The sequence below is a fragment of the Sylvia atricapilla genome, chromosome W (genome assembly GCF_009819655.1).
Source record: "Sylvia atricapilla isolate bSylAtr1 chromosome W, bSylAtr1.pri, whole genome shotgun sequence".
NCBI lineage: Eukaryota > Metazoa > Chordata > Aves > Passeriformes > Sylviidae > Sylvia > Sylvia atricapilla.
In genome coordinates this window covers 21,060,951-21,079,385 of record NC_089173.1, presented here as the reverse complement: position 1 = coordinate 21,079,385, position 18,435 = coordinate 21,060,951, and the positions used below count along the sequence as shown (strand labels likewise).

Here is an 18,435-nt window from a genome sequence, read left to right as displayed (position 1 = left end):
TTTAGTTCAATAAGGCATTTGGGGACTGCTTCCAATTTGGAAGGCAAAGCATCTGGCCAGAACATAGAAACATACATGCCACTGTTAAGACTTCTTTTCAGAAATTTTTTATTAAGTTACCAGGTAACAAAAATAATACATGATTTCAGTTATGTTGTGGTAAAACTGCTATCACAGATCTAGATTTTTGTGCATATTACTACAAATTATTGTTTAAAAACAGTGCATTACTGTAAATTCAAAGAGCTCATTATTTGTTATATATATGCCAATTACATTTGTTTCAAACACTAAGCATACATACAGTACACATGAAAGGACATGCATGTATTAAAATCACTGTAAAGCCACTAAGTCTTTAAGTGTTACTGCATACATCTGTCATATTATAGACATAAATAAAATTGGAAGAATACTTAAATAGATTATAAATAAATATAAAATTCTATAAAGGTGAGAAAGCAATAACTTTAATAATCTAGATATATGATAGATGTTTTTCTGCAAGACTCAGACTTGTAAGAGTTTTTGCAAAACATTTGTTTTTACTTATAAAACTCAAATATATAGCAACAAAATAAGTTCTATTCAATTTTTTTAAATCATTATAGAAAAAAAAATTAATTCCCTTCACCATAAATTATTCAGTTTTTGGATACCTGTGTTCTCTAACAATGTCTTTGGTGTGTTGGGTCTGTTAATTATTTCTACAAGCTGGTGCAATACCATTGGAATATAATGCTGCATCTCTATACCTGAAACAGCCAAAAAAAAAAACCATTCAGAAGAAAATTACCATTGATATACATAATCTATTTAGATCTGGTACATCGAACTTACTGTCAAAGACAAGAATGTAAAGCTGAATTTAAATTTTTAACATGAAAACACCACTTGAAATAAAAAACAATTCACAACCCAAACAAACCATTCTAAATATGCAAATATTCAAAGAAAAAAAAAATCTTACCCATTTGGATGGAGATTTCTCCAATTGCCCAGGTGGCATTGTTACACACAGAAATGAATTCAGGGTTTAGGTTTGTTCCCAAAATGGGCATGAAATCAGCTAGAAAGAACAACATTTTAAAATCTCATCACACAATACAACCATCTTGTTCCATTACTGTAAGATCACAAGGAGAGGGAGTTTAAAAAAAAATGTAAGCGTATTTAAATTCCTGTAAAGCATTACACTTGAATTACAAGAGCTGTATTTTTACTATATATCAGATTAATCTGGATGATACAACCTAAGCAGATCAATGCAAATCCTTTCAAACTATGATTTAAAAAATATTTCTAATAGATTTTACATTTATGTAGCTCTAGAAACCTCTTTTTTCCCCTTCCCAGGAGTAGGGAAAGAAAAGCACACCTGGATAGCTATGTATTCATCTGCGCTAAAAAAAAACATACCAAACATCTTTCCTGAAAACAAATAGCCCCTTCAGTAACAAAAACAAAAAAACACCAAATATAACACCAAGCTTCCCCAAAAAACCCCAACAGCCAACAACAATGAAGCCTAGAAAGCTAATTCCAGCTTTGATTAAAATGACGGATGTTATAATCTATCTTTGTGACTAATATTTCACTAACATTTAAATTCCAAGCCTATCCAAGCATTTGTAGATTCTAGTAGAGCAAAAAACCTACAAAGCAACTGTTCTAACTGAAGTCTAAATACATTTGTTTTGCTGTATTCCAGGAAAACAGGAAGCATGTTACATTATAAAAATCAAGCAACAAAATGAATTTTTGCACTACTTACAAAAAGAACAACATGTCTTAAACACAATTTAAAGGAGAGAAGACCACAGACCCTTGCTGATAAAGGAAAACTAAAATCTACAACACCATGATGAGGTAACCCACAGAAAATGTAACTTAACAATGGCTAAACCAGCCCTCCTATCAGTTTGTAAAACAAGTTAATTATTTAATATGTAAAATAAACATACCGATGCAAGGCTTAACATGCTGAAAACACGCCTTTGTCAGATCACCTAACAGTGCAAAAGAACTCTGCCGTACCTCAGGCATTTTATCCTAAAGGGAGGAAGAAAAAAACCCTGACAATTCTAGAAGTGCTTCTGATTTTCTTTAGAAAGAAAATTCTTGGATTAAACAGATTACTCATCTCACCTGCATACATTGGTACATTAGTGTCAGGATATTGCTGCAAGCCACTAGCTGTTCAATGTTGCCTCCAAGTCCTTCAGCTAAACCACTGAGTAAATCAAGAGCTACAATCATGAAATCTTTATCTGGAGCCTCATATTGGTCTGGCTGAGCATTGTGCAACTGCAACAAATAATTATGCATTTTCAAAATGAGTATTAGATTTTCTCAGGGGCATGCATAAAAGTAAAAACAAACAATTAAGTTTCAGAACTGCAGCTTCATTTAAATATTCAATAGTTAATACTACAAATCTCCCTGGAAACCCCTAACTTTACATAGTTAATACATTGGTTTAAGGAGATATTCTGAAAACATTGGAATAGCAATAGAAAAATACCATGGCTTGTGCAAGAGTCTTCTGCACCAGATTTACACAACGCTGGTACACAGGCTCACAGTATGGAAGAAATCCAGATTGCAAGGCAGTAGCAACTGATGACAGGCACTGGAATAAAATAAAGAAGGAAAAAAAAAAAAAAAGTGAGACACTAACTTTCTTTACCTCCCTCAAGTACCCTTTACTTATGTGAAGTAAATTAAAAGTATTGTAAGTATACCCACAAGTAACTGTTTAAGTAAAAACAACCTGGAAAGGGTAGTACTGATTAGCTGAGCCAAGGCAACCGTCAGCTAATTGTTATTCTCTCCTACGTATGTCAGTTGAGAAAATTTCTCAGGAGCAGCATCTTCTTCGAGGTGCCAAGGCAGTTTATATGAAGACAATTACTATAATTCAGCTAGCATTTACACTAAACTTCACTATGCTGGCAATGTACAAGCCTTAACTTTAGCCAAGAGTAATTAAACTAATTTCTCTAGAAGTGTTTTCCTGCTTCACACTTGGAAAGTACAGAGAACAGACTACATTGTCTGGTTCATACCGTCAGCCTGTCAGTAACTGTTTTAATGAGGGGATGAAGGGAAAGCAAGGAGAAAAGACAAGAACAACAGGGATGGAACATTTTTTTAAAAACAAAGAATTCCAAAGAAACACTCACAAATGGCAGGGGAAAAAATAATTCTAAAAGATTTCTGCTAAACTTAATAACATTTCCTCAGTTAAAAATTTTTCTCACTATTGTCATATTTTCTCCATAACGGGAAATACCTAACATTGACAGCATTTAGTCACACTTCCTAGCAGGAACACCCTTAGTAAAAGAGGCAATTCCCAAAAGACACATATTCAAATTGTAACATTTACCTCTAATAAAGGGAAGAGATCTTTATCTTCATCCTTCAACATGTTCCACTTCTGGATTAATGGAGGCATTAGCATCTGAATATATTCCTGTTTAAGATGAAAATGCATCAGCTACTGAAGCACTCAATTGCATACTAGTTGATTTCAAAGCTAGAAAATTCTACTTTTTCAGGAGAAAAAATTATATACTGTAATTCAACCATTGTTGAAATATATAGAAGTAGTTGAATATTAGAACTTAAAATTTATGTCTTAAGATTTTTTGCTGAGGCACATAAGTACCTTTGCAAAACAAATCTTTTCCTCTAGGTTTGGCTTCAGTCTAGCAACTTTTAATAGCTGCCTGGGTTGTTACATATCTATAGGATTGACTCGGGCCACAGAAAATGTTTTTACCAGCAATGCAATCTAGCTGTGCATCTGCCACCTGCTTTTCTCAATCATCTTCCATTGCCCTGATGCTACAACCCTATCCCCAGAAGTTCCTGAAACCTCTTCCTCATTCAATTATTCATCCATGAAGAAAGTAATTTTCTATCCCTCCAGAAATGTGCACTTACCAATTCTGTATAAAATGTGTCATTTTCCTGACCACTGCTGTCACAGTCATAAGGACATTAAGCAAGGCATCCCTGTAGTACTGTTGCTCCCAGAAAGTATCCAAAGAGGCAACAGATGGTGCCAGCTAATGCTATGTCCAAAGATACAATATTCTAAGTGACTGAAGAAAGTCCCACCATTACCAGGAGCTCCCATGTAGCTTCCCCCTGGTGCTGTCAAAAGTCAAGCTGGCCAGAGAGAGATTGGAAAAGATGTCCTTTGATAGTGTGGAGTCTTGAATGGCAAGTAAAATGCCATGGCAACAACCCAAATTGCTTTATTCTAGTTTGTCTATGTCATGTGAAGGACTATAGAGAAATAAACCAAATTTCAACAACCATCAGAAGATGCATGTGACATGTATGTATATCTTATTAATGAACATGTACACTACAAAAACCCCACTACACTTGCCTGTGTTCTCTGTGCTTTACTCAAAGGATTCTGTGTTTTTAGATATAAAATGCACATCTATCCTGCTCTCAGATAAAGCAATTTCTAACAATGATGTGCTTTGATGCATTGGAAAGACACTCAGAGCAGTTTAGCTATACTGAAAGTGGTTACAAACAACAAAAAAAAGTCATTAGAAATCAGCACATACATTCCACCAATTTCTTTAAAGTCCCATTTCATACCTCTATATCTATATCTATATCTATATCTATATCTATATCTATATATCTCCTTTGAGCTGAAAAATTCTGAGAGTAAGGAAAAAAAAAAGTCACAATTATGAGAAGCACATTCTGCAAGCCATGAAACACACAATTATTTATTCAAAATGAGGAATATTTTTGTAGTCTGAAAATTACATAGTTTATGTACATTACATGTAAATATTATTGTTGAATCCAGCATTTTTGTTTTAAAACACATAAAGCACACTACAAAAACCACTCAACCAGTTTTTCAGTATATGATGAGTGTTTCTACAGAACATAAGGTATACTCACAGGTTTATTTAGATGATGTCCTACAGAATCTGCTAGAGTTCCTATAGCATCATAAAGAATGAGCAGGTTTTTATGCTGGTATTTACTAAACGCGAAGACCAAAGTGTCAAGTATATATGCAAGATAAGGAACAAGCTCTGTACAAGCCTCCTCTTCCAGAGTAGCAAAGGCACTGAATGACAGAAAACCCCATCCCAAATAGGTCAGTCAGTATCTTGTAAGAAACAAAACAAGATCACCCCAAAATGCCCCACACTACCCATTCCTGTTTAAACATAGAACTGTATTTAGTCTTTAAATTCATCCAAGGTGTGTTTTCACAATGGTATTATTGAGACAAACTCGATCTATTTTGACTGAACACAAAGATGCAGCTCTTAAACTGTGATGAGCAAAATTTAAAAATATTCTGGTAAAAACATTTTATGTATACATGTTACAGACTTAATCCTGCTTTATGAAGAAACTTTCTTGGCAGTCTGCTGTGTACTCCTGCCCTACATACCCTACATAAACTGACATGTAAAAAAGCTTTATTTGTTGAGCTTCCTGCACAAGTGGTATACCCATTCCATTATGGTGTGTCCATTCTTTTTTTTTTTTTTTTTTTAATATCAGCAGACAAGGGACAGAAGGAAATCTTACCTCCAAGGATCTCCTTTCAAGAGAATGGGAATATCCCTTGAAATAGTTGTAACCCAAATTTTTTGGTAATCCTGAGCTAAATATAAACATTACTAATGCAATGATAGGATAGTTTTCCAGTATTGACCTTGCTCATAGGCCTATAAAAGTCAGATTCCTGGTAAATGAAATTTCAAATATTGAAAATAAACAGGTGTGACATACAGATAATTTCTTTTACTGCAATAGATTGTTTAGTTTGCATTTCATATATTCTAAAAACAAACTGGACAAGAGAAAGAGAAATTATCTGGTTTTGTTTTACCACAACTCAGTTGTGACAATTTCAGAAGCTGAACCCACTCCAATTTAAAAGGAAAAAAAATACATTAAGAGCTAGAAACGGAGTTATAGAATAACCAATTAAGGCATTAAAATATTTTCTCATGAAAAAGCAGTGTCATGGATAGTACTTTTTGTTTAAGCTTTGGCTCACCTGCAGGCAGCTTCTTGTACTCTCTTGTTGCTATCCAGAATGCGCTTTAGCAACTCAGTCATTAATGGCTTCAAGTATGTATCTGGGGGTTGACTAACTACCCAGTGTGCATAGCGACTAAGAGTCCAGCAAGTGATGGATCGCACAAGAGCCTTTTTATTAGACAGGCACTGAATAAGGTGAGGGATCAGCTCAGGAAGATATGGAATCATACCCTGCATGCAGCCTAGAAGGAAAAATATAACTATTACAGCATGAGAATTAGAAAACATAACAAAGCTTTTTGTTATTTCCTAGAAGGGATTTATCTTCTTCCTCTATCATACATTTTACCAATATACAAAGCAAGTCTACCTAATTTATGTTAAGTCCTAAAGAGAAACACCATAAACAGTAATTAAAATCCTCAATCAAATTTACATTCATTCCAACTACATTTCTACTTCAGTGCTTCCCCAATCCCCATAATTTCTGCTTTATTGAAGGGAGTATAGCAAGAATATCCAAATAAAATTGGTTTATAAAGCTTGGAAGTCTTATGCCAGTCTACTCAGAGTGACCAAGACAACAAGCAGAGAAAAACTATGCCTTGATAACTAATCAACATATCATTAAAAAAATATTTCTTAAAAAATTTAATTTTTTTTTCTCCTAATATAACACAAATACTGACCAGCAATAAAAGCTGCACACTTCCAGTCAGCAAGGGCAGAAATACACTGAGATTTGCAAGAAGTACCAACTTTTACCTTGCTTGACTTTAAATCAAAACCAACAAAAATGCTTTCTAGAACAAAGAAAATATATGTTCACTAGGCACTGTCAGAAAAGATAGATAATCCAGGCATGGACCCAAACATATTCCTTCAATTTGCAAAATGGACAGAGATTATGGAAATACAGGCAAAAACCCAAGACCATGAGTAAATACAAAGAAATGGAAGTTAACACATTTAAATCAGAGAGTCATCCACAAAAAGCAGTTCAGGGCACTGAAGTCATGGGACTTGTCTTCTCCATTCCTGAAAACACTGAATGAAATATAAATATTCCTGATGTATCAAATAAAGGTAGTATTTCATGAGAGACCAATAAATATATGCTACAGAGTTAAGAAAGGAAGTATTAAAATAAATTATCTAAGTTATTTAAGCCTCCAAAAATGCACAAATTTGAAAATGAAAAATCAAACAAGTAACTGCGGTCATCAACTAATAGATGTAGAGATTAATCACTAAAAAAAAAAAACACATCTAAGGATGTATAATTGCTTGGACAAATAAATTCACCTAGAAGGGATCCCAGAGCTGCTTTAGAACCAATAAAAATTCAGTAACCTGATTCAGTAACTGTTGCCTTACCTTCAGCAATTGCTCCAAGAACAAGGATACCAGATTCTTTAACTACCCATTCAGGATGGAAAAGCAATTCCTTCAAAAGGGGCAAGATGTGCGGCAGAAGTTCATCACGAAATACATTAGCCAGGACATCTAGAGCAGCAGCAGAACATTTCCCTGAGGGGAATTGACAATGTTAAACTTCTTATTATACAAGCAGTTGTATTTAGAGTATGATTCTCATTTTAACTTTGAGCTGCCAGGGTATCAGGAGGAAAGATACTTTAATTTCATTACAATACACAGGGATCCATTGTGCTCTGGTACAAAGCCATAGCTTTTAGAGAGCCATTTTTGCAGCATTTTTATAGCCACTAAAAGGACTTATACACTAGGGATATTAAAACACTCACTGACAGGAACCACACCATTATATTGTGACATTATATACACTGCATAACTTGAGAATGGTGTAACACTACAAAAGAGGGAAGGTCTGTGACATGAATGCAGCATACTGGAGAAATTAAGGAGAAAGGAGAAATAGCAAAAAAATACTAGCAAGTGATTAAAAAGAAAATATTCAAACATGATCTATATCTCAAAGCAAATAAAAAGGCAAAATCATCAATCTCTAGAGATTGAAAGAAATTTACTAACTTCTGCTCTGAGCTTACTCCTAATTCCATGATGCACCTATACAAAGAACATAACTTTGACATTTGTTTGCAAGTTTTTAATCTCATATTTTAGCACACAAAAGTTCATAAAAGAACAGCTTCAAAACATGATTCAGAAATCCTTACTCTGGTTTTCTGCTGTGGGGTTGACATGTCTAGAAAAATAATGCTAAGATTGATTTATAAAGAATACTCGTATTACAGAATCTATAATGCATTTTTTCCAGCTTATTATGATCTCAGTTTCTTGATCCAACTGAAACAAAAGTATATACAAAACAGGTAATCAGGCAAAATATACATAGCAAATGTAACATGCAAAAATCCTAAACTGGATCTAAACTGCTAGTAGGCCCAAACAAGATACAGAGAATTTTTCCCTTGGGAGGTAGCAACTACTGGTATAGACAATAAATACAAAATTTTTTCTACTCTGCTTCTAGATGTTGTCCAACAGGTTCGAATAAAACCAAACATGAACCCTCAACTCAGAGCAGATCTCCACTAAAAAACAATAATAAACACCACAGACTTTGCAAGACCAGCACCTGCTGCTTCAGCTTAGACTGTGTCAGCTTTCTACTAGAGGAAAAAAAGGTGGGCTCCCATATTTAGTTACCAGGTCTCATTAGTAATCAATGCTGCTGTCAGGCTGTGCTGACATTTTCTCTCTGTTCAAATTGGAAGTCAAATATAGAGCACTGGATAAGAAACTGGGCACACAATTCTGAAATTCAGATAATCCAAATTCTCTCAAGTACAGATGACATATATTAAAACATATTTCTTAACTGTTTTGTTCTCTCTCTTTTCTAGACAGCTTTAGCTTCCTCATCCTCTTAACCAACTGTAGATCACAGAGCACCCTCTGTTATTTCAGTTATGTTTTCCAGAAAATACTGATTTAATTCTGCAATCTCTATACACAGCGACTACAACAGCATTATGAATTTAAAACTATAAAAAAGATACTTTACAAGGGAAAATATATTTGTGCTTTTTGTCTTCTAAATTATAATAATAACAACAGTAGTTTCAGTATTAGTATTATTTTAAAATATAGATATGTCTTAAAGTTGTTTGATCCATAAGCTTCAAGGCACATTCGTCTATACTGAACTACTGGTAATAGTGGTCAGTAGTAGCATGTAGGAGGAAGAAAAAAATTGGACATAAACCAGATTTAGAGGGAAGACTGAACTAAAAGAAAGCATTATTAAGCTAAGAACAATGTGTAAGATTGTATAGGATCTGGCTGAGCTGGAGTTCATTTCCCCACAGCAGCCCTCACAGTGCTGTGCTTTGCATTGGTAGCTGGAAAAGTGTTCATAACACACCAGTGTTTTGGCTACTGTTGAGCAGCACTGGCACAGCATCAGCACTCTCTCAACATTCCACCCCCCATCAGTAGGGTAGGAATGGGCAAGATCCTGGGAGGAGACACAACCAGGCCAGCTGACCCAAACTGACCAAAGGGATATCCCATACCATATGACATCAGCTCAGATATAAAAACTAAGGAAGGGAGGAGGAGGGGAGGAGCATTCATTATTTATAACATTTGCCTTCTGGAGCAACCCCTACGAGTGCTCAAGCCCTGCTTCTGGGAAGGGGCTGAACATCACTCATGATGGGAAGGAGAGAATAAACCTATTTTGTTTTCCTCTTTGCTTGTGTGCACATAAACTTTCACTTTTGCTTTAGTAAACTGGCTTATCTCAACCTACTAGTTGTTTTCCATCTTATTTTCTCTCCCCTGTCCAGCTGGGAAAGGGAGTGATAGAGTGGCTTGGTGGGCACCTGGCCTCCAGCCAAGGTCAATCCACCACAAAGACTTTTAAAAAAGTAAACAGTAATACATGTTTTGCATTACCATGTAGAATTAAAATTCAAAATCCAAAGTTTCTGTTGAATTGCATCTAGTAGATGTTTGCAGATCTATTGGCCATATTCAAAATAAGTTTGGAGGTGGCTAGATTTTTCAAGTTATATAGCCAAAACATTACCTGAAAGACTACCCCTCTGCCTGAAACACCAATTATATCAGCAGATAGTTCATTTTCTATTCAAAAGCAAAGCCTCAGTGTTGCTACACAAAAAACTCCTTTGTTTACTGTGGTTCTTGTATTATGCAAGTAGCTATATTTTAAAACATTTTACACATTACTTTGACATACTTAAATTCCAGTCAGAGATAGTATCATCATCATCAAGATCATTGTCATCATCATCATCATCATCATCTTCAATACGATCTTCTTCATGTGGCTGAGCTACAGTCCGTGAACGATGAAAACGAGGTCTTATGTCCTGTTCACTATCTGGAATAGCTTCATCTTCTTCAACATCTCCCTGTCAAAAAATGTTTTATCAGATAAACCAGTGCAACTATATTGCTCAAGGAAGTTAAGAATGTAGTGCAAATTTTAGTTCAATATTTCATAAACGTGAAAAATTCACATCCCACTTGTGCTGCCTAGCTAACTAAAAATGCCATTGTTCCTGCATTGTGATACAGTATTTACCAGAAAAAAATTGGGAAAACAGAAGCAACAGAGGTAATCTCACAGAAAAGCACAAAGTACTCTTCTTGTTAAGAAATTACTCTTGATGGAAAGGAATTAGAAAGAAGAAGAAATAGAGAAATTCTAGTACACAGACACATTGTAAAATGTTGTGATGGAAAAAGCTGTGTAGTTCAAGCTAGAAGTGCGTTAAAATTAATTCTGATAATTTCTTTATAGGCTGCTTTGCTGCAGTAATTAATGGGCAAAAGTATCCCAGCTCTGCCAATATTGGGTGCAAGGGGAGAGGAGCAAAGCAGGAGAACCCATAGATTATTTTCCAACAAACATGGCAGCAGTTGCATTCAGTTTTTGGCACAGCACACCTTGCCCCAGAAAGCTAAATCTCCATTGAACAGATGGCAGACCAGATCTGGTCTACCAGCTCAACCATTCTGATTTACAAGTCAGAAGCTAACCAGATATTCTTACTGAGTATAAAAGAAAGGAATGCTTACCTTTAACAGAATAATATCAATCTCTGAATATTTCATACCATTTACCAGCACAGGTATCAGTCTACAAAGAAATATTGATACATGTCAAGAAGGAAGACCTTGGAAACTACAGGCCTATCAGTCTCACTTCAGCACCTGGTAAAATTATGGGGAAAGTTATTCTGGGACTTATTGAAAAACACTTGAGAGACAATGCAGTCATTGGTCACAGCCAGCACAGGTTCATGAGAGGGAAGTCCTGCTTAACCAACTTACTTCCCTTTTACAACAAGGTCATCCATCTAGCTGACAAAGGGGCACCAGTAGATGTGAAGATTTTTTGATTTTTAGCAAAGCTTTCAATACTGCCTCTCACAGTATCCTTCTGCACAAAATGTCAAGCACACACCTAAAAAGGTTTATAATAGATTGAGTGAACAACTGGCTGATGAGTCAGGCTCAAAGGGTTATAGTAAATGGGGTCACATCAGGCTGGCAACTGGTTATCCATGGATTCCCCAGGGTTCAATTTTAGGGCCAGTGCTCTTTAATGTTTTTATAAATTATCTGGAAGCAGGAATCAAATGTACATTAAGTAAGTTTGCTGATGATACTAAAGTGGGAGGAGCTGTGGACTCTGGAGGCAGAGGCACCCTGCAGAGAGACAGAAGAATCAGAGGGCTGGGCAATCACCAACCATATGGAGCTTAACAAAGAAAAGTCCTGGATTCTGCACCTGGGACTGGGCAACCCTACATGTACAGACAAACAGGACAAGAGGTTGGAGAGCAGCACTGCAGAAAGGGACCTGGGGGTTCTGGTTGATGGCAAGTTGAATGTGAGTCAGCAGTGTCCTGGCAGCCAGGAGGGCAAATCGTGTCCCGAGGTGCATCAGGCACAGCATTGCCAGACAGGCAAGGGAGGTGATTGTCCCACTCTGCTCTGCACTGGGGTGGCCTCACCTCGAGTGCTGTGTGCAGTTTTGGGCATCACAATATAAGAAAGACATAAAGCTGTTAGAGAGCGTCCAAAGGATAGCAACAAAGATGGTAAAGGGTCTCAAGGGCAAAAGACTTATGAGGAGTGGCTGAGGTCACTTGGTCTGTTCAGTCTGGAGAAGAGAAGGCTGAGGGGTGACCTCATTGCAATCTAATCCTCGAGGAGGCCAGCAGAGGGGGAGGTGCTGATCTCCTCTCTCTGGAGACCAGCAACAGAACATGAGGAAATGGAATAAAGCCACATCAGGGCAAGTTCAGACTGGACATTAGGAAAAAGTTTTTCACTGAGAGGGTGGTCGAGTCACTGGAACAGGCTCCCTAGAGAAGTGGTCATGGCACCAAGCCTGATAAGAGTTCAAGGAGGATCTGGACAACACTCTTAGTCATATGATTTAGTGTTAGATAGGCCTGCGAGCAGCAGGCAGTTGAACTTGATGATCCTTATGGGTCCCTTCCAACTCAAGAGATTCCATGATTCTATATCAAAATAACACATAAATAAAGCAAGCTGGTTTTCAGTTAGCTAGTCCATCATTTTGGCTGTAACCACACTCCACCCCCTCCCCCCCAACAACAACAAAAAAACCCAAACAAAAAAACCTAGACAAAACCTTAGCTTGATAACAAGTCAGTACCTTAACCATACTCCATTTCATGAAGTTCATTAACACTTAATAATCTGAAAAAGTGTTAGTTTCTAACTAGATGTAGCCAGATGGCACAACTGAGTTTTACACTTTAAAAATAGGATATTCTTCCACATGATGAAATCTATTTTGAAGTACCTTTTAGAAATAAGGTCAAAAACTTTTTGGTAAGAATTCATACTTCCAAAATATGCTTGATAAGTTATTACGTTGGCTCTCCTGTATACTATTTGTCACTTTACTTACCTATGGCTGAAAACTCTACCCCACTACTCTTAAGGATGGAAGTCTAACTGCATCAAGCCCTCCTATCCTTTTGTGATTACTTCAAGTATCACTCCTTAAGACAAGTCCCTGACATTGCAGAGATCTTGACATCAGTTGTCATTAGTCTATATTAGAACTTTACTTAGTTATTAAACTGGTTATGGCCATGGGTCTCCAATGATAATGATGCATGGCAAAAAAAATAAAAGGACTAGGGAAAAAAAAAGGTCAAGTATTTAAAGTATTTTACATATAAACACATTAACTACAAAAATAAATCCATAAAAATAAATATATATATATTACATGCCAAATCAAGCTAATACTGAAATCACCATGGACTGACCAAGCACCAGCAACAGATTCAGTCTCTATATTCTGCAGCTGAGGAGTATTGTTTCTGAAGGTATTCAGGCCAGCAATAGTAGTCACACACCTCAATGACAATATGAACTAAACAAAAATTTCCCTCAAATTACAACTGGAACATGGCATTAACCTGTGTATAGACACAGAGGCAAGAGGTGACCACACCACCGCTCTGTGGAGCAAGAGAGATTGATTTTAGTCATGGGGGCATTGTGGTGGTGCATCCCCCCCATCCTCAGGCCTGCCCTACAACCTCAGAAGCTCCGGACAAGTCTTGACTGAACCACCTGAGCAGTGAAGCATCCCTTGATCACACCACTTGGGCACTGAAGTGTCTCTGACTGTGCCAGGAGCTCTTGCATGATATAGGTGGGAACAACACTGACCATGACAAGAACATCATCTGCCTGACCAAAGTGAAGAACAAGGATATGCAGTTATCCTTGTTAGTCTTGGTAAATAATTTACCTGATTCATAGCCCAAGTGAAGTGGTACCATTCTTACAAAACCTTTTTAAAATTAATCACAGCCCAAGTGGAACAGTACAATTGTTACCGGACTTTCTAGAAAAAAAGCCCAGTAGTTACTGACTTGGGTCAGTGAGGCCCTTTGAGCTCTCCTGGACTGCAGTGGGCTGAATCAGCACCTCCCTCTGAGTGGGGCCTCTCAGAGATTGCAAACCCTTAAGTTTGTGATACTCAAAGGACCATTGCTGAAGATGAGGCCTAGGCTGATATTTCCCCTTCCATCTCCATGCTCCTCCAGGTGCAACCCTTGCCTGTTAGGAAAGGCAAAGGGAATTGATGCATTTCACTGAACCCAAGGGGAATTCTCGATAGGTACATTTACGCACATAGAAATAGGTGCACACATGGGTTTACCTGTGCATGTGTGAATTGATTATGGTATGAATGTTTTTATAATGAATCTACAATTAAGTCACTGTTATAACTGTAATAAATCCTACTGAATAGCTTTTTAAATGTTAAATTACTCAATGATTGTGCTGCTAAAGTCTTCTGCACCCTTATCTTTTGTATCCATATCCTTTGCACCCTTACCCCCTTTTGCATTCCTAGTCTCCATGCAAATCATTCTAAATTGATTCTAATCCAATTTTCCTTTGTATGCTTCATCTATGTAGTAATAGAGTGAGACTTGCCATCAAACTCTGTAAAGTCACACTTTCACAAATACATATTAAAACTTGCTTTATGCCAATAGCTTTGATGGCGACTGAGAAGCTGAAACCACTTCTTCACAACAATTATCTTCTGAACTTTCAATGAAAGAACAGTAAGTATTCAGATTAACACCCATTATTTGGCATTTCTGCATCATACTTCATGAAGTATGCAGGAAGTATATATTTTATAAAAAACCTACAGGAGCAAAATGGAACAAGATATTAAACAAACAAGTTTCTAGAAGATCTTGTCCCACTTAAACTAATATAAAAAAATTAAGGTTATCAAGCACTGTAAAATTTATATAGTGCCCTAATCAAAAAGACTCGCCAACAAACAAGTTGCTTTCAACAAATATGACATTGAAAAATAAGAGATATGTAATGTTATTCTTATCTGTTTTACTAGAAATTTAAAAGCTCCTCAAAAAATCACAAAAACCAAGGATGAATCTGTTGTAATGTCAATGTTCATGTAGGACAGAAGAGGTTTACAATTTATACTGAGAAGGTGACTAGTATTAATATGTGTATTGGGAAGGAGGTAGGTAGAATCAAGAACTGTGCTAACATTCTTTTGCATTTTAAGCTATAAGAGCAGAATTTAAGTAAAAACATTTTAAAACTCAAAAGTGATTTCTCATAACATTGGTTCTTCTGTTTTTAATTCCTATTCCTGTACTGCTACAGCAGCTGCTTTAATACCAATTCTGTTTTCTAAATGCTTATGAAAAATGAAATTTGGAAAGTCCCTCCTATTTTTATAAAATTGCTTTACATCTAAAATGGTCATTTTTGCTGAAAATAATGCATCTCTTCACACTTTCTCTGGAAGAGGAGAATCACAGACAGAACTGCTTTAGTGTTTTCAAAAACCTTCCATGCATATATTGAAAATTGGGTCTTCATTTACTGGGAACACTGAAGAATTTGTTTCCTATTGAAAAAGTCTTTAGTCTGGAAATAAGTTTTCAGCACTGTTGAAGGCATGCAGATGTTTAAATCTCAAGCATAGGTATTCAATTCCCATTCAAACAAGGATCTACATTTTAAGACTTATGATAACTTTTTGAAACTTAGAAAAAGTTTTTGAAGCTTAAAAAACTACTGTCAGTCTGAAGAAGCATGAAAAACACATTATATATGCTTTCAAGCCTTAATTGCCCTGGCAACTGATATGAAATTGATTCCTAAATCTAAATGATCTTGTAATTTTGTAATGTCTTCATAAAGATTGGGAACCCCTGGCATGACTATGCACATAGAAGCATTGCACAGAAATGCTCACAAATAGCAGTTGTCAGGAAGACATGTTCATGGTACACCTAATATTATAGGTAACATCACATGGAGATGTTTGTTTAAGCTTAAGCGCATGTTAGTATACCTTTGCCTCCACCTGATACTTAACAGGATGTTAAACTTGAGATAAAGCACCAGTGACACAGTTCTGGTTGCCTCAAGGGCCAAGTCTGAAATCCTCAAAAGTCTTGCCAGTGACCTCTGTGATACAGCCATTTTTAATATGCACAGGAACTAGCTACAAGAAACTCCTCCCAAGCATACAGCAAGCTAGATAAAGTCTCCAAAAGAGTAACCAGGAAAAAGTTAACTGAAGTTTAAGGACGACTATTTCAAAATAACTAGTTCTAATTAATACTTACTTAGCAAGATGCCGACATAATACATCTTTACAAATTGGCTGTTCAGCCAAAGTCAGCCAAAATTCACAAGCCTCCAAAGCAACATTTTCGTCTTGGTCCTGGGTCCTTTGAAGCATATACTATACAAAAAACAAAACAAAAAAACAAAAACAAAAACAAAACAAAAACAAACAAAAAAACAAACCAAACAAACAAACAAAAACACAAACAAACAAACAAACAAAAACACACCACACAATCATGTGTAAGTTTTAAGTGAAGAAGCTATCAACACTGCAAAGTGTGTTTGCAAAAATAAACTATGCTCCCAGAGTAATTTTGTTTCTTTGCGGTGATGGGAAGAAACAGATATAAAAGACTACTTAAGGCTATAGTGAGAATAAGCAAAGAGAATTATTTCTCAATGCTAGATGATTCAGATTCCAAGTTTTTTCCCAGTTTAAGTGAGAACATTATTACCAAGAAACTATAGACAGAGACCCAAGATAATAAACAGTTTCCTGAGAACAGTGGGGGGGATTTAAAATTATTTTACCACTCCCCCTTCTTCTTCTGAATAAAAGAGTACAGCTACAAACTTGGTAAGATGGAAATACTTTTTATATCCAGTACCATAAAAAAGCCTCTCTTTCAAAAATTGATTATCTGACAGGATGCAATTAGGTAGAACCCATAACATTTTTTCAAGGTATGAATGGTAATATAGAGATTCAATGTCAAATCTTTAAGCTTGCTGTTAAAATTTAAATCCCCTTAAACAAAAAATAATAAAATACCTACATAAGTAGAAAGACTAAATATACCATAGCTACATCAGTTTCTTGTACATGACTGCCAAAACAATTTAGAGAAAGTGCTTGCAACTTCCAAAACAGTAATTTCTGCATTCTTTCATGCCAGCTCTTATTTCTGAAACAGTTGGTCCTTCCACTCATTTTAGAAGCCTCATGGAAGTTCATGCAGCTACCTTTCATCACATATTCATTTAAAATGAAGAAAAGAAATTCTTCAGAATACCATTTCATTCTCAAAATTAAATAGAATGGGGCAACCTATATAATCCTTATGCATTTCAGGGATGCAACATTTACAACAAACATATCCCTTCCTACAGAACTGCATTCCTACAGGACTGCATACAAAGCAGCATGGGCAGAAGGTGGAGAGAAGGGGATTTTCCCCTTCTACTCTGCTCTTCTGACACCCCACCTGGAGAACTGTGTCCAGCACTGGGGTCCCAACACAAGAAAGATGTGGACCTGTTGGAGGAAACCTAGGGAAGGCCAAAAAGATGCTCAGAGGCCTGAAGCCCCTCTTCTATAAAGACAGGCAGAGAGAGTTCGGGCTGTTCAAACTGGCAAAGTGAAGGATTTGAAACCTTCTAGCACCTTCCAGCACTTAAAGGGGCTTCAAGAGAGCTGGAGAGGGACTTTTGTCCTGGTTTATAGAAAATTTGGGAGAAAACCTCCAAATGGGGTCTCTCCAGAATTGCAAATTCAAGCAACCCTTCCCCCAACTGGTTCGGGAAAAGATTTCCTTAGAAAAAAAGTGGAAAAAAACTATTTATTTAACAATCAAAGTATCCACAAGCACAAAAAAATTAATAATATAAAACAATAAAACCTCTCGCTGTCCGAAGAGATGGCAAACCCAGAAAGTCCTTGTCGTAGAGTGTAGCTTGGCTCACTCAGTCTCTTATCAGTCCCTCCAGCTCTGGAAAATGCTCTCCTGGGCCCTGGTGGGCCACAGGTGTGAGCTCCCGGTGCTCTTCTGGGTTGTCAGTCAAGAGCAGGTTCAAACAGTCCCAAGAAAAAGAAAAAAAAATAGTCCAGGGAACTTCTCTGTCTCAGCTAGCTAAAAACTAACTAAAAGCAAAGGAGATCTCTGTCCTGCTGTCTGTCCATGCTTCAAATGAACACACTCCAGGAGCAGAATGTGAAGAAGTGAGTGCAGTTTTCTGAAAACAAACTCGGTGCTTCTCTTTCTCCCCACTTCGCTCTCAGAACCAGTCTTAAAGGTACAGAACACAGCATCCAACATAAACAGAACAGACGACTGCAGATACAAACATCATAAAGTCACCCTAGGACAACTTTTTACAACAGCATAGAGTGATAGGAACAGGGAGAATGATATTATGCTGAAGGAGGGTAGGTTTAGATTAGATATTTGGAAGAAGTTCTTTATTGTGAGGGTGGTGAGGCCCTGGCATAGGTTT

General features: G+C 36.6%; 1 protein-coding gene across 1 annotated transcript in view; it reads right to left on the bottom strand.

Annotated features, from left to right (window-relative positions):
* The window catches only part of LOC136373265 (transportin-1-like), an 87,758-nt gene that overhangs the window by 18,203 nt on the left and 51,120 nt on the right, over nucleotides 1-18,435 (bottom strand). Inside the window, exons 9-20 of the mRNA XM_066338171.1 lie at nucleotides 16,218-16,336; nucleotides 11,107-11,167; nucleotides 10,262-10,436; nucleotides 7,429-7,581; nucleotides 6,068-6,293; nucleotides 4,948-5,119; nucleotides 3,392-3,478; nucleotides 2,525-2,632; nucleotides 2,149-2,307; nucleotides 1,965-2,052; nucleotides 971-1,069; nucleotides 660-755 (exon numbers count right to left, since the gene is read on the bottom strand). Of these exons, the coding sequence (XP_066194268.1) occupies nucleotides 660-755; nucleotides 971-1,069; nucleotides 1,965-2,052; nucleotides 2,149-2,307; nucleotides 2,525-2,632; nucleotides 3,392-3,478; nucleotides 4,948-5,119; nucleotides 6,068-6,293; nucleotides 7,429-7,581; nucleotides 10,262-10,436; nucleotides 11,107-11,167; nucleotides 16,218-16,336 (1,543 nt within the window). The remainder of the gene's footprint in view (nucleotides 1-659; nucleotides 756-970; nucleotides 1,070-1,964; nucleotides 2,053-2,148; nucleotides 2,308-2,524; nucleotides 2,633-3,391; nucleotides 3,479-4,947; nucleotides 5,120-6,067; nucleotides 6,294-7,428; nucleotides 7,582-10,261; nucleotides 10,437-11,106; nucleotides 11,168-16,217; nucleotides 16,337-18,435) is intronic.